Here is a 17,133-nt window from a genome sequence, read left to right on the forward strand (position 1 = left end):
CAGCACTAGGGAAACAGAGGCAGGCAGATCTCTGTGAGTTTGAGGCCAGCCTGGTCTACAAAGTGAGTTCCAGGACAGACTCCAAAGCTACACAGAGAGACCCTGTCTTGAAAACAAACTAACAACAAATGAATAAATGAAAGTAAATGTACTAACCTTGCTTTTTAGACTACTTCTGCATTTGGCTAGCTGTTCTCATTAACTCGTCTGTCAATGCAGAACATGGGTTTTGTGCTTAAAAGCTCATCCTGAAAAAGGCCCAGGACTACACTGAGATCCAGAACACCCAGTGTACTTGCAGGCATCTCTTCATAATTAAACAGATGCAGTATAAACAAAGGTAACACATCCTTACATCATTAAACAAATGTAGCAGAAACAACTATAACACCTTCACATAAGATAATATTCTGCATCATAAACAAATGTAACAAATCTTTGCCCAGTTAAAATAGTATTCCACAGCACATTACTCTTTCCTTTAGCCTTACTTGATTTCCCAGGACATGTGGAGAATACAGAGATAATATAACAAATTACTACATAACTTATGTTGCTGACTCTTCCCTTGCTGTGAAGAGTCAAACTTTTGTTTGTTTGTTTTTGTTTTTCCAGACAGGGTTTCTCTATATAACAGCCCAGGCTGCCCCAGAACTCACTCTGTAGACTAGACTGGCCTCGAACTCAGAGATCTGCCTGCCTTTGCCTCCGGAGTGTGGGGACCACCCAGCAGACCAAGTCAACGGAAGGCTTTTAATTTGGGGATTGATTATACTGGCAGAGGTTTAGTCCATTATCATCTTGAAAGGAAGAATCACAGTGGGCAGGCATGGGGCTCAGTGTTACATCCTGATACACAGACAGGCAGGACAAAAGAATCAATTGCCTAGCACTGGGCTTTTGAAACCTCAAAGCCCACCTACAGTGACATACCTACTCCCACAAGGGCATGCCTGTTATTTTACAATTACTTCCACTAATTGGGGCCAACCATTCAAAGATAGGAGCCTGAGGCTGGGGACAAATATAAAACATGACAGGATACAACCTAAGAAGAAAGAGCTTTAAAGGACAAGAGTGAAAGATATTAAGGCAAACAGAGAGGAAGAGGGAAAGACAGACAGGCAGGTAGAGGGGGAAAAAAGTATTTCCTCCAAATAGGGGGAGCCAACTCCACTGGCTGGGTTACAATCTTTCTTAATATAATTCGAGGTCTCCAAACTCGTTTAAGTCCCTGTTTTTTCTCTGAGTGCATGTATTATTTCTTGTTTCCCTCCCTATCCAGGTCCCTTGGATGCCGGAGATGATGGCATCGGAGGCTGCATTTCTAACTGGAGAGAGGTGCCACACAAGGCAAAAAGGTTTTAAATTTTATATAACTTTTTTGTCTGTTTGTATGCTTTTTTTTTTTTTTTTTTTTTTTTTTTTTTTGGTGAGACAACAAACTGATGGGTACTGTGTAGTCCTGGATGCCCTGGAACTCGCTTTATTCACCAGACTGGCCTCAAACTCTGAGATCTGCCTGCCTCTGCATCTCAAGTGCTGGGATTAAAAGCATGCAACACCACCACTGATTAAACCATTTTAACAAATTAAACCCAGAAGTCTTCAGTCCCGCAAACATGGAGAGTCACAAATCTGTCTGATCACAGCCCACACCAGACTCAACTGGGAGGAAATGGGGCCAAGCACCATCTTGTGTTTGGGGACTGAGAGAAGGTGAAAGACCTGGATGTCAACAACTGACTTCAATGGTTACAGTCAGTTGGTGAAACACGTGGATGGACTCAGCTGTCTCTGCTTGGGGTCATGGAATGCTTCCTCTGTTCCCTAGATGCATGGGGCCTGCCTGCCTAGGACACAGGCACCATCTCCTATACACATGCAAACCTAATTAGAGAGTCTTTTTAAGGAAAGGGTGTAACAGTGCACATTTAACTATGGAGAGTTGGGGATCCCACTGGGAACTGTGCCTGCTGGAGGATGGGTTTTCTTAGCAGGGAGCAGGGCTAACCTTGAGTAGAAAACAACCATGTGGTTTGCTGTCATCTTGTCGATCATGTCAATATTATATCACGACAATACAGAATTTGAGCCATAAATACGGTAAAAGACCAATAAAAAGTCTAAAAGTTTATGCTACAAATTGGATGAGTAGAGTTTTTTCTGAATGAAAAACTGATCAGCACATGACTGAATAACTAGTACACACAGTGACACCATCTGACTTCAAACTATGAATGAAACTGCATTAAAGACTGCACTGAACTGGGCGGTGGTGGGGGCGCACACCTTTAAACCCAGCACTTGGGAGGCGAAGCAGACAGATCTCCGAGAGTTTGAGGCCAGCCTGGTGTATACTGAGAAATGCTTCTCAAGAAAAGACTGCCTTCCCGGGAGACAGTAAAAACCGCGCATACACGCGCCCTGCACCATAAAGTTAACAAGGATGTATCCACACAAAGGTTCCCGCCTCCCACGCTCTGCGCAGGCGCACCTGGAGGCCCCACGTAATTACTCGATCCGCTGGTCCCGCCCATCTCCCGGAAGTGTCATGGCCCTCGTGTGACCTCACTGTGCTGCGCTGCTGTGTCCCACAGCCTTAGGAGAACCCTACACACACACAGGTTCCCAGGGCTCCTCCCCGCGTGGGGACGGCGGCCGCTCACTCACCATGGCGGATTCCCCGCTCGCCCCGCTCTCCTCACCCCAGCGGGTCTCAGCGCAGCTCCCGGAACACGAAGGTCTCCCTGCCCCAGTCGCCGAGACCCGGGAGCCTTCACCAAGGTGGATCGGAAGTGCCCGCCCCCATTCTGACTGGCAGTCCATCTGGAGGCCATGATTGGCTAGTGATGCCTGAGTGACAGGGGCAGCTCTCCTGGAGACAGAGTGCTGAGAAAAGATGCAGCTGGCCGGTTGTGCTGGAGCACGCCAGTAGGATTTGCTGAAGGACGCGGAGGCAGGAGGATCACGAGTTCAAGGCCAGACCCAGCTACACGTTTTAGGGCGGGAAGATGGGTCAGAGGTTAAGGCAACTGGCTGTTCTTCCAGAGGTCCTGAGTTCAATTCCCAGCAACCACGTGATGGCTCACCGCCATCTATAATGAGATCTCCCGCCCTCTCCTCGCGTGAGGCAGAATGTTGTCTACATAACAAATATATAAATCTCTTTTTTAAAAAAAATACCCAGTAGTCGAGATCCTGAGCAGCTCTTGGGAAGGAACCACTGCTTACTTCCCACACGCTGGGATGACAAGTTGCCCGACTTTCCATTTGTCTTCTTTCCTGGCAAGACCCCTACTCCTGTCTCTCCCCTTATCTGGGCAATTCCCCGGACCTGCCCACCTCCCACCCCCCCATACCTCTCGGTACCCCGTTGCCGTGGACTGCTCCTGGACGCCGCTGGGGGCTCCCAACTCCACCATGTCCTACATTGCCACTTACAGGTCAGAGAATGGAGAGGGGCCAGGATGAAGTGGGGAACCAAGAGATTCCATTGTCCCGCTCCACTCAGGGGCGGAGGCAGCCTGAGACCCACAGGAGCCTGTCTCCAAAATAACAGAACGAGGATCCACACCAGCGGTGTCCCCTGAGCTTGTCCGGGTCCCACGGTCAGCTGTGGGTGGGCTGGGGCCGCGTGGACACCCAGTGCCCTTCGTGACCCCCACGGTGCTTCCCACGCAGGCTCGGTGTGGCCGCCCAGCAGCAGAGCCGGCTCTGCCTACAGCCGAACCCCCAGGCCACTCGGTGCACCATCCCCCGCGTGCAACTGTTCTCCATGGTGCCATACTTGTTCAATGTCACGGCGGTGCAGCCCGGCGGCGCCAGCAGCAGCCTCCTGGCCTTTGTGGCGGAGCGGATCAGTGAGTGTCTGTCCTTCCAGGCCCTTGCAGTTCCTGCCCTCCACTACGCGGGTCCCCATGGTCCTGTGGGTCCCCTCAGCCTCCCTCCCCAGGTTCTGCTCCAGACTCACTGGTCTCCTGTTACTTCCCCACACCCCAGGCTCCAGCCTGCCAGGGGTGTTGGCATGGCTTTGTTCCTTGGCCTTCTTAGGTCCTTGATTTTGCGAAGGATCCCCAATGAAGCCGTCCCAAAGTACACATAAGTAACAATTGCGGTTAGGGAGGACTAAGGCCAGGATGTCATACAGGGCTTTAATCCCAAAGGTAGGCAAATCTCTGAGATTACAAGGCCATCCTGGTCTACAGAGCCAGTTTGAGATATTTCGGGGTCAATAACCCCAAGATCATGTCACTAACGGGAGAGCGAGAGACAGAGACAGAGACCAGAAAAGTTCAGTGAAAGACTACACCGCCCTCAAAGGGTTAAACATGGAGTCTCCACATGATCTCCACTCCCAGGTATCTGCTCAACAGAAATAAAAATGTTCATCCCTACAAATCCTTGGCAACCTTATTCACAGCATCCAGAAGGGGGCAGCCCGTGTCACAGGTCTTCCTGTGGATGGATGGACACACAATGCCCATCTGTCTACACTGGGGAACACCACTCAGCCCTGAAGACGTGTGGAGGGACCTCGAAGGCACAGTGCTCAGTGAGCAACCCAGACACAAACCACAGTGTGGACTCCAGGACAGGGGGATCTAGAGGCAGAAGGAGATCTGTGGATGCTGAGGGCCAGGGAGGGTAGGGAGATGGCTTATGGGTGTAGACCTTGTGTTGGCATGAGGCAGTGTTCTAGAGGCAGGCAGAGAAAAGTAACACTCTCTGAGGACGCACCAATGTCCTCCAGCGTGACCTGCGCAATCAGAATGGTGTCTCAGAAAAGCCCTTCAGCCATTCGGGACCTTCACTCTGAAATTTTCTTTTTGTCTGTCATGAGTCCCCTCAGCGGAGACAATGGCGATTCAACAAATGCTTGCTCCTGGAGCAGATGGTGAATGAATGAATGAGTGAATGAATAAATGATACAATGAGTGAGTGAAGGAACTAATGACTGAGGACATAAATACTGAATGACCTAATGGTGCAATAAAAGCATGAATGAATGAGTGTACAAATGGCTAAGTGAAGAAACTAATGCATTCAATGAATGGATGCATTACAATGAACGAGTTAATGAATCAGTGAGTAGATCTGCACGTGAACCAAACAATACATAAATGTGAGTGAGCTGGTGACTAAGTTAAGGAATTAGTGAAGGCTTGAATGAACAAGTGAAGGAATGAACTGATGGTATAAATGAATGAGTAAAAAAACAGAGCAAATGCATCAGTGGTGTCTGAAGACATGCAAATGTATGAATGAATGAAGGCGGGAATCAGTGCCTGATGGATGAATCAGCTGAGCTGCTCCTAACCTGGCTCCCTGCTCCCCACAATCAAGCCCGATTCCGCGGAAGGTGTGCACCTTATAAAAGAGAAAAAATAAAAAATAAAAAACCAACAACAACAAAACATAGTAAAAATCAGGCAGGCCACTGATTTCCAGCTACTCAAGAGACTTGCAGTAAGATTGCTGCAAATTTACGGCCAACCTGGGATACAGGGAGCTCCCTCTGGGCATTTTAGGCAGAGGCTGTCTCAAAAGATTAGAGGGCTGGGTAGTGGCTCAGTGGTGGAATGCCCGCCTGGCATGTGCAAAGACCCTGGGTTCGATCCCCAGCATCAGAAACGAAGAAAGAACAGAACGGGGCCAGGGCAGCCACTCCTTTAATCTCAGCATTGGGAAGGCAGAGACAGGAGGATCTCTATGAGTTCGGGACCAGCCTGGGCTACATGGTGAGTGTCAGGACAGCCAGGGCTATATATAGAGTGAGACCCTGACTCAAAAACAAACAACATCAATAAACATCAATAGAGCAGCGGTGCGGGACAAAACCTTATAGACTCCAGGTAGCTTTCTCTGCACTTTACAGCATAGTGCATGCGGGATCAAGATGCTCCCGGAACCTTTGTTTACTGCCTCACGTACAGGCATTCAGGAAGGGAACGAATGCACACAAGCGACATTGATGGACAGACATGGCAGCCAATGAGACGTAAGCAGCAGCCTGTAAGACAGCCCACGAAAGTGACGTCAACAGAATCGCAGTAGCTGGCCAGATAAACTCCAAGAGAACCAAAGCAAACTGCTTCCCTTCGCTTCCTTCCCTTGTGTGGAAAGTTCTAAACCTAAGTGCTCAGAGTCTAGAAGTTTCTGTCAGGAGTGGGACGTCCGAGGGCTCTGAGAGAGGCTTGCTTCCTTCCAGTAATTTCTTTTGGAATCCCTCCCTTTTAACAGCTTTCTGTCTTTTAGATCTATCTGAATAGAAATATTTTCTTGCTTCTAATGACTTGTTTTAGGATTAATTTTTAAAATACTTAAAAGGGGCCAAATAAGGCTTATTCTTTTAATTAATTACACTACGACTTTGCATGACTATGAGTATAGTTCTGAGCATATTAAAGAATTTGATCATTTAAAAGGTGACTAACCATTAACTTGTATTTCTTAATTATCTTTGAAAGTTTACGATAAGTTAGGAGCTTTCATAAGAAAAGGACTTTATGTTCTAGTCCTCTTTAAGGTGAGTAACTTTCATAAGACAAGGACTATGACACTGGAGAGGTGGCTCAGAGGTTAAGAGCACTGGCTGCTCTTCCAGAGGTCCTGAGTTCAATTCCCAGCAACCACGTGGTGGCTCACAACCATCTGTAATGAGATGTGGTGCCCTCTGCCTGCAGGCATACATACACGGTATATGCAATAAATCTTTAAATTAAAAAAAAAAATCTAGGATTTTGTACTGATATATTGTATATCAAATAAATCTTGCCTGAGGATCAGAGGAACAAGCCAACCACTAGATTAAATATAGACTCTAGGCAGTGGTGGCACACACCTTTAATCCTAGCCCTCAGGAGGCAGAGATCCATCTGCATCTCTGTGAATTCAAAGCTACCCTGGACTAAATGAGATTGATTCAGTCTAGGAGAGAAACATCCAGGCAGTGGTGGCACACACCTTTAACCCAATACTTGCCTTTAAACTCAATATTTGGGAATCACTCACCTTTCATCCCAGTACTAAGGAAGTGGCTTGGCAGAGAAAGGTATAAAAGGTGTGAGGAGAAAGGAATAAAGGCTCTTTTGGCTGAAGTCTATCAGCTGAGAAGTTTTTTTGGCTGAGAATGCAGAGGCAAACAGTCAGAGGATTCGGGGAGTTGGTTAGGTTAGATTTGGCAATGGATTGTTCCGTTGTCTCTCTGATCTTTCAGCAATTATCCCAATATCTGTGTTAGAATTCCTAGCCACTCGCCCAGCTAAATGAACATGCATGATGCTTGGTCATCCTAAGGCCGAACATCCTCCTTAATCTATGTGCTGCATGATCACATAATCTGCACACAGCGTGGTCATGTAAGTTATGAACATACATGACCTAGGTACATAAGCCCATATGTGCACCTGTGTGCCTGGGTACCTATAAAAGTGGGTCCCACCCATGCCTTCCCTCTCCTCCTGCATGGTCATTCCATAAGCCTATGCACATCCCCTCTGTTCCCTTCATAAAATCTAATACTTGGTTTTGTTGTACCTTCTGGCTTTTCTTGCATGGTAAACAGTGTCACTTAATAAATAACATGGCGCCACATCATAACATTGGTGCAGAGACAAAAGTAAGCCCTTCTGGCATTCTGCACCTGGGACCTTGTACTGGGGTTTGCTTGATCTAAAACTGCCAACTTTTCCATTTGCCCGGCCACTGGAACGCTCCACACAACATCAGCTGCTTCAGTTGGTGAGTTTCCCAGTGTAAACAGACCCCTGGACCCATGGGAACAGCAGTATATTGTCTGGCACACTTCTGGTCCAGGGAATTGGTGGAACTCCCATCCAGAGTCTTCATTGGCTACTGTTGGCCCCATCGCAGATGTAAATATCCAGCCATTTCCCATGACTGCTGGCAGAAGTGTCATTCTCAGTGTGGGACCCTAGTCGTCGGCTGTGCCAGAGCACTGAATGACCTGTACCAGCTGCCGTCAGACCTTCACCCTCACACTATGTATGCCCCGGCCCTCATTCTCTGCCTTGACGAAGCATTGAATGACTTGTGCCAATCGCCAGTCCTCACTTGATCTCAGGGATGCCTGAGACTGTAGTCTGGGATCACATTTGTTTGTTGGTTTTCATTTCTTTCTTTTTTTTTTCACTCTGCTGCGGCCATGGGAAATAAGGCTTCCAACCTTATTATTCCCACCTCCCCTCTGCGATGTCTTCTAGAAATTTAAGCCTCTCAGCTTAATGCCTTCCTTAAAGACCTCTAAGCTTGTCCACCTCTGCACTAAGAAATAGTCTAAATACCCCTTAGGTAACAATAAAAAATGGACACCTAGTGGTTCGCTAGACCCCAATATTTTATGGGCATTATCTAACTTCTGCCAGGGAATGGCCAAATGGAAAGAGTTACCTTACATCCAAGCTTTCTTTGTTAACCTCAGCTCTCAACCCTCCCTTCCTGATTCCTCTCTCCTGCCCATGTGCTCTTGGCTCTGCAACCTAACCTGAGGAACCACTGACTACTGCTCTGGACCCTACCAATGACCCTCTGCCTATCCGACCTTCCGCTCCTGCTCCTCTCTGATATCAGGCCACTCCAGCCACCCCACTCTGGCTCCCACCTTCACTCCTCCTGTCACTCATGCTCAGGCTGATAAGGGACCCAACTCCAGCCATGCTAACCTGGCAACCATTCTCCCTTTCTAGAGGTGGCCGGGGTGGATGCACTGCTTAAGGTGCACGTACCTTTCTCACTCTTGGAACTTCTCAGTTAATTCTGACTCATCAGAGATAAACTCTGCAGTCTCAATATATAAGACCACTCTGTCAGCATGCTCAGAGTCAGTAACTCTGTTGAGAGGTTCTGAAAAATCCATTAATACCATCAAAGTAGCATATAATTCTGATTTTTGGACAGAATTATAAGGACTTTGAATCACTTTATTCAATTTTCTGATTGGTAACCTGCCTTTCCTTGTTTGTTTGCATCTCTATAAAATGTAAAAAAATGTAAAAAAAAAAAAAAAAAAAAAGCCAGGTGGTGGTGGCTCATGCCTTTAATCCCAGCATTCAGGAGACAGAGCCAGACGGATCTCTGTGAGTTCGAGGCCAACCTGGGCTACCAAGTGAGCTCCAGAAAAGGCACAAAGCTACACAGAGAAACCCTATCTCGAAAATAAAAAAAAAATGTACAAGCCCCAGATATTGGTTTTTCCTGTACAATTCAAGGAAGGATCCAGTTAGCTCTCTTTATAAGATGAATTCTATTGTTTTAGATGTTTGTTGTTAATCTCTCCCAAAAAATTGCTGCAAGCTCTTTGCCAAGCTTCACTTTCTACCCATAATTTGTCTATTTCATTATTAGTTTAATGTGCTACAATTTCTGCTGGGTCTATTTCTAATAATTGATGGAGTCTCGATTTTCCTTTTAAAAACAACTCAGCCGGGTGCATGGTTGTGGCACAAGCCTTTAATTCCAGCACTTGGGAGGCAGAGCCAGGTGGATCTCTGTGAGTTCGAGGCCAGCCTGGTCTACAGAGCAAGATCCAGGAAAGACGCAAAGCTACACAGAGAAACCCTGTCTCAAAAAACAAAAATAAACTAATTTATAGATAGATAAATGAAATCACCTCAAATCTTTTTCACATAAGTACTTGATTTTTTACTCCGTTTCTTTGTTAGAAATATCCATTCTCTATAATATCTTCTCTCTGGATTTCTGTAGGAAAATGCTTAGAGTGTAAAATAGCCAAATGCAATCAAGATTTGGATCCACAGGATCCACATGTGTATCCTGTATTTTCATTTCCTCAAAACCCAATTCTCTCTCAGCTTCAGCTGATAATATCTTGGACTATTTAAATCCTTGTCACCCTCTAAGGTTCTGAACAGATTACTCAGTTCATCATTTTTTTAACTCCAACAGCAATCCTTAAATAGGAAATGTTTCCAAATAATTTTTGAAAGTCATTAACAGCCCATAAATAGGGGTAGGGCATTTAGCTCAGTGGTAGAGCGCTTGCCTAGCAAGTGCAAGGCCCTGGGTTTGATCTTCAACTCCAAAAAAAATAACAAAATAAAAGAGGCCATAAATGATCTCTCCAATTTGCCCTTTTTGGAGTCTGATATTGTATAAACCTATTTTTTTTTCTTTTTTCCAGAGCTGAGGACTGAACCCAAGGCCTTGTGCTTGCTAGGCAAACGCTCTACCACTGAGCTAAATCTACTTCCCCTAGACCTATTTTTATATCCTAAAAAATTAATAGAATCTCCTCTTTGTATCTTTCCAGGAGCAATTTGTAATCTCCAACAAGGCAACATTTCCTTTTCTTCTTAAAACATTCTTTTAAAGTATCTGCAACTGAATCAGCTAGTAAAATATCATCCATGTAATGAAATATTAGATTGGGAAATTGTTTACGTAGTAGTTTCAATGGGTGTCATACAAAATATTGGCACAGGGCTAGGCTATTTAACATTGTCTATGGAAGAACCCTCCATTGATATCTCTTAACCAACTGAGAATTATTAAGAATTATTATTATTAAGAAGGCACCGTGAAGGCAAATCTTTCCATCCCTTTCTTGTAAGGGTATTGAGAAGCAACAGTCTTTTAAATTGGTAACTATAAGAGGGCATCCAAAAAACAAAAGAGAGGCCATCCTTTAGGTAGCACAGTAGGCAAAGGAATTCCAGATTGTAGAGAGCCCATTGGTTGAATTACCTTGTTAATTGCTCTTTGGTCTGTTACCATTCTCCCCTTACCAGATTGCTTTTTAATAACAAATACAGGAGACTTCCAAGGCCTAGGTGATTCTCCAAAATGCTGACCATTTAACTGCTCTTGCACCAGCTGTTCTAAGGCCTCTAGTCTCTCTGTTGTTAAATGCCATTGCTGAACCCATACAGGTTTGTCTGTTAACCATTTTAAAGGCAGGGCTGATAGAGTCTTTGAAAGATCGGCACCTGTTGTGCCCTGTTCTTGTACAATCTGGATGGCTGGTGACTGTTCTTTATAATATCTTCTAATATTTTTCTCAGAAAAGTGTTAGTTTGTGGTCTGTTTCTGAGATTGGAGGAATGATAATGTGGATAGTCCACTGTTGTAATAAATCACGGCCCTATGAATTCATAGCTATGATAGCCACATATGCGTTTAATTTTCCTGTCTGTCCTTCTGGCCCTATACACTTGACCCATCTTATGCTCTGTTTCACTTGAGATAATGTTCCAATCCCTAACAGCTGAACATTTACCTCCTGAAGAGACCAATTTGGATACCAAGATTCTGGTGCAATGACTGTTACATCCACACCTGTGTCTACAAGACCCTCAAGAAGAACATCATTTATTTGGATTTTTAATTTTTGGTCTTTGTTCATTTATAGAAGTTTGCCAAAAAATTCACTTTATGGTTTTTCCTGAATTTTTTTGTTCTCTCTGCTGTAGCTGTTTTATCACACTGAGCAGTATGGTTTATTACAATAAGCACTTGGTTATTTAATTGCTCTGGGAGTTTCCCAATGGCAAAGTTAAAGGATTACTTTGTCTGTCCCTTACTGATCTACATTCATTAGTTCACTGTTTGCTTTTACCACACCTTCTGCATAATCTAGAAAGGAGGGGCATTCTGCTGCCATTGTTCCTTGAAGAAACATTTCTAGGAATGCCCTGTTTATAGTCGCTTTTTAGGTGACCTTGCTTACCATAATTAAAGCAACTGACATTTTTCTTCAATCCTCAGGAAATCACCTCTTCTATCCAAATATCCTCATCATGAGATTCAATATTAATTGTATCTCTGATCCATTATTCCAAGGGTGCTGAGCACACCTTTAACGCCCTAATTATCCTTTTGCATGCTGCATTGGCATTTTCAAAAGCCAGAGATTCAATCATTATTTCTCTAGCTTCTGAATTTGGTATCATCTATTTACTGATGAAGACAGCGTTGTAAGAAATTTGTGAATGTTTCTTTTGGGCCCTGTATAACTCTCATAAATGACTCCATTTTCTTTCCTGCTTCTTCAGGTCTGTCCCAAGCACTCAGGGCTACCATTCAGCATAAAATTAGGGTGTGGTCATCATATAAAGATTGGCTTTTTGTTATCAGTACAATCACTGTGCTGAGCCACAAGGTAATGATATAGGGAGTCCTGACGTATATGATCATCTATATTTTCACCAACCCATGGTCTGTCAAGTGGGAAGTCATTTATCACAAAATATTTAGTGTTATACAGCTTTAATATTCAGCTGCGTCTTCAATGAAATTCTTGTCCTCATCATCTCAAACTGTGTGTGTGAACCTCCCTCTCAGGCATATATGCTCAAAGTACTTCAATAAAGTCACACAGGCAGAACTTTCTGCCTGAGCTCCTGACTCCCTTTTTTAGCATTTGAATTGGGTACCTGCCTTTTGCAAATATTTCCTTTGAGCCACATCCAAAGATAGGGCCACCCCAAATAGAGCATTGAAAAACAAGCAAGTAACAGAATGGTTATCAGACCACCTGCTAGGTTTCTGAAGCCCCTGACTAAGGTAAGATGTCCATTAAGATCAGAAGGGAACTTCTCCCCTTCAGGATTCTCCCATTGTTTGGTAAGCCTATTTTTAAGACCTCCTCCCTCCAATAAATGGCATTTAAAAAAATGGAAAGAAATTGAAGACAGCAATGTTCTAAAAAAGGACATAATGATGGTGACATGGGCCTATGAGGATGCCGGACTAACGTCTATCCAATTGTGCAAACAGCAAAATTGTATAGTAAGTGAATTATCTGTAAATAAACATGATAAAAAATTGTCTGTTCAGAGGCAACCTGGCTCCTACATGTATAGCTTTGTTTCTAGTGCAAATGAAGCTCAGACCATCCCCTTCCTTCAGGACTAGGAGCATGACAGCGAGATTGATGACAATAAGGCTTTTTGTATAACCAGGTGCACTAAGAACTGGAGCAGAATTCCACAGGCAGACACAGAAGAGAGGAACAGAGATTCTGTAGAGGGTAAAGCAGATCTCTTGTAGAGTTTATCAGGACCAGGGGTAAGGACCCATGAAGGATAGATGGAGGTTGAAGCAACAGAGGACAAAGATGAAACCAAAAGCATAAGGGCTTAGTTATTACCAGGGTTATGAGGGGTCAGAAAAGGTAGCTACATAGAGAAACCAAGATTCAGGACAGAACTGAAGCTGTATAGATAGACTTTAGTCATAAAGTAAACAGACAAAAGAATGTAGTGTACATAGATTCCTTTCCCTCAGATTCCCCACACAAGATACAGCATCTTACCCAGGACTCTGGGAGGATTTTTCTCACAGCTGGAACTTGGGAAAATTACATTAATCACCTTCTCCAAGTAGCTGAACTTGGGAAATTTCAAAGCCACTAGCCATACATCATTGTTCTATAGTCTTAGCCAGGTCTTTCCACCAGGTCTTCCATTGTAACTGTGGCCCAGCCTGTAAGACAGCTGTAACCAAATCTTTCTAGTCTTGAGGGAATAATTCTATTACAAGTAGGTCAAGAGTTTAACATCTGCTTTAAAAATGGAGAATGCATACAATATGAGACAATAGCTTCTATAAATATCAGATAGACTGACTTTTCCACTGGAGTCCAGTTAGCTCGTACACAGCCTTGAGCACCTGGCAATTCCTGTAAGTGTACTATATTGATTAAGGTTGATGGTTTGAAAACAGGCTGCTTCTCTGTAACCATGTAATTCAATGCTGAGATAGGTTCACCTTTAAATTCTTCTGCTTGGGGCTGGAGAGATGGCTCAGAGGTTAAGAGCACTGGCTACTCTTCCAGAGGTCCTGAGTTCAATTCCCAGCAACCACATGGTGGCTCACAACCATCTATAATGAGATCTAGTGCCCTCTTATGGTGTGTAGACAGAACACTGTGTACATAATAAATAAAATAATGATTTATAAAATAAATAAATAAATGAATTGTTCTGCCTGAATCTGAATTTCTCTATGATTTGCTTTAACAAGTTTTTCTAAAATTTTATGTTGGCACTCAAATTAACCAACTTTTTAATGCTAAAATAAAAATGACCAATCAAATAATATTCATAGTTGACGTTATATAAATCCCATCAACATTTCTTATCCTCTTGTAAATTGTTCCATTGTCAGTCTGCCTAATGTGTTGTCAGACAGCAAATTTCCTCCATTGTTAAAACGTTTCCCATTTTTTTAATGTGGAAAACATTTCTCTTGTAACTAATTCCTCCCTTTAGGATATTTTAATTGACTCACCAAGTCTGCTGAGTGCATAGAACAGAAGACGTCTGAGGGAGTTTCAAGGCAGCTTACCCAGTCTGGTAGCAATCGGAGATGGGGATCCAGAGAGAGGCCACCACCCACCAGCAGAGAAGAAGCCAAGGAGACTCGGCCGTGTACAGCTAAAGACTGAACCAAGGGGCCTTCAAGGGCATAAGTGTCTTATTAATGAATTTGTGCCATAAACAGGCACCAATTGTAAGACAAATGGCTAAATATTCCTGGTGCTCATTTTCTCCAAAGAGATTTGTGGATGAATTCCCACTGAAGTTGGAACACCAGTTAATTGTAAACTTGTATCACAGTCATCATGTATTCTCATAGTGGGGACTATCACATATCTCCCAATTGTTCTGAGAGAGACAGAACTACAGTGCTTCTTTCCATATCCCTTATGCTCACATGGATTGTATCCAGAGTGACAGATGACACACCTGGTAAAGGAAGAAACAAATAAAGGGTTTCCACACTGCATTCCCATGGTCAAATGTTTCTTGTGTGACACAGATGTAGAATAGAGATTCACGTTTCTACATCTCCAAGTCAGTCAAAGTCACTCATAAAGCCAGCCAAACAGCGAAAAGCTCTTTACACCTTTAACTGCTGCTGAGATCATGTCCAGACTGTGAATAAGTGGAGCACTAGGGGAACAATTGTGCCACTCTGCCAAGACAGGTAGGCCAGTCTCCCCAAATTTCTACTCCACGAAGAATCTGTCAGATCCTCTGGGCTGGACACCTGTACAAGTGCTACCTCTGAGATTTTTTCCCAATAACCACAGAGAGACTTGGGTAACTGGAAAGCTGGCTCCCTCCTACTCATTTATGTATCCTCAGATCTGATGGTGTTTGATGACCAGGGTACTAAGAGATTTGCCAGTTAAAATCACCCACAAACCCAAGGATACAAGCACCTTAGTAGTTCATTAGTAAGTTTCCTATAAAAATACATACAGGTGTGCCTCATTCACAGACTACATGCTACAGGATCAACTGGTTTCAGATATTACTGCAGAAGTTGAAAGTGTTAGCTTTAATAAATGCAGTTTTGACAAACTGATAAAGCATTGGTTACAGTTTTCAGGAGTATTTAAATTTCTGTGCATTTGACTGTTTTCAGCTTTTAGAGATAGGTTAGCATTAGAGAGGATACAGAACCCTGCAGGCATGTTCAACTCCCTCCTCCTTCACTTACACAACCTCCTTTGTTCAGTGAATTTAGACTTAAAAATGTTCATGCCTTTTAACCCAAGGCCATAGCTTTGTACTAGGACACCAAGATGTAAATCGGTTCCAGTAGTTTTACATACACCTGAAGGTTCCTGGAAAAGGGCTCTGATACTTTGTAAAGAAGTAATTCTAGAGTATGTAAACATACTCTAGAATTCAATAGACATCTCTTTACCTTAAGTTCTGAAAAGGCTGATTCTATAATTACACATTTATTAGAAACAATAGCTGTAATGGACATATTAAACAAATTAAAACTAATAATGCCCAACTTATGTTTCCAGTAAAATAAAACATTTTTTGCATCGGGCGGTGGTGGCGCACGCCTGTAATCCCAGGACTCGGGAGGCAGAGGCCGGAGGATCTCTGTGAGTTCCAGGCCAGCCTGGGCTACAGAGCTACTCCAGAACAGGCTCCAAAGCTACAGAGAAAGAAACCCTGTCTCGAAAAAAAAAAAAAAGAAAAAAAAAATTGGTTTTGCCTGTTACAACATAAAACAAATTACAAGGATACTGTATAATCCTACAGGTCAAGCAATTGTTAAAAGATCTCATCACACACTAAAAGAGATGCTCTTTAAACAAAGGGGGATATAAGGTAAGGACCCCCAGAGATAGACTGCATAATGCCTTATTAACTTTACAGTTTTCAACTAATGACACAGAGACAGCAGCTGCTGAAAGACTGTGCCTGGAGCAGGGGGGAACTGCTGAAGATGTTTTAACATCAAAATGAAAACAAGGGAAAGTGTTACAATGGGGTCCAACTTACGTTTCTACAGGAGACAAAAGGTGGATCCCGTCAAAATGGAGAGAAGTCAGTCCAGCATGAGCAAAAGGAATTTCTCAGACACTTTGGCTGCTGAGATGAATGACATACCTCTGGGGGTGCGGGGGAATTATACAAAAAGCCTTTGAAGTGGATGGCTGCACCACCCCCCTGGGCACAGCTTAAGAATTTGTGTGACAAGGAGAGGCAGTAGTTCCACTGGCTCAGAAACCTCGGGATGCTACAAACCTGTTCCTTGCTATGCTATCTGTGGTAACTATGCAGCTAACGGGGCCAATTATACAAAAGGGGCCTACTTTCCTAATCCTCCAACTAACTCAGCAGTAAATTGGGGGATGTGCATATTCCTGGGATGGTTAATGAATCTTCTTGACAAACAAGGTCCTGCTCAGCTTACAGAGGAGAGTAAAGAAATTAGGAATTATACGGTGGGGGTACAAGGAATTCCTATTTGTATAGGAAATGGAAGTCAATGTGTAAATACAACCTTTCAAGTGTGGCTATCTACAGTTAATACTACCCAAGATTATCACAATAACTTTTATATTCTTCATGCATCTGGTTTTACAAGACAGGAGATTAATGCTACTAGTTCCACAAATCTACAGTTCTGAGAGATGTAGGTTTCCAACAAGGAATCTGGATACATTGGCAACCATGTAAGAGAGAGAAACCTCGGGGGATAATTAGTATCTCCCATGGAGATGTCACTGATTGGAGCCCCTATGGCTCCCCTCAAGGAAAAGATTCTCACTCATTATTGACATGACACAAATATAGTTAAAACACAACTGTAGAAATTAGCCCTACTGTTAATGAA

General features: G+C 43.7%; 1 protein-coding gene across 1 annotated transcript; it reads left to right on the forward strand.

Annotated features, from left to right (window-relative positions):
• Window positions 1-3,207: 3,207 nt before the first annotated feature.
• LOC118571443 (interleukin-27 subunit beta-like) lies at window positions 3,208-14,947 on the forward strand. Its single transcript, XM_036170460.1, has 3 exons — window positions 3,208-3,446; window positions 3,685-3,863; window positions 14,253-14,947. Exons 1-3 carry the CDS (start codon window positions 3,250-3,252, stop codon window positions 14,264-14,266), a joined length of 390 nt encoding a protein of 129 aa, XP_036026353.1. The 5' UTR covers window positions 3,208-3,249; the 3' UTR covers window positions 14,267-14,947.
• The last annotated feature ends 2,186 nt before the right edge of the window (window positions 14,948-17,133 follow it).

The sequence above is a fragment of the Onychomys torridus genome, chromosome 21, assembly GCF_903995425.1.
Source record: "Onychomys torridus chromosome 21, mOncTor1.1, whole genome shotgun sequence".
NCBI lineage: Eukaryota > Metazoa > Chordata > Mammalia > Rodentia > Cricetidae > Onychomys > Onychomys torridus.

Coding starts and splice junctions, on each gene's coding strand:
- LOC118571443 (XM_036170460.1), top strand. CDS start 3,250: ATGACAAGTTGCCCGACTTTCCATTTGTCTTCTTTCCTGGCAAGACCC. Junction 3,447..3,684: donor TCCTACATTGCCACTTACAG/GTCAGAGAATGG, acceptor CTTCCCACGCAG/GCTCGGTGTGGCCGCCCAGC.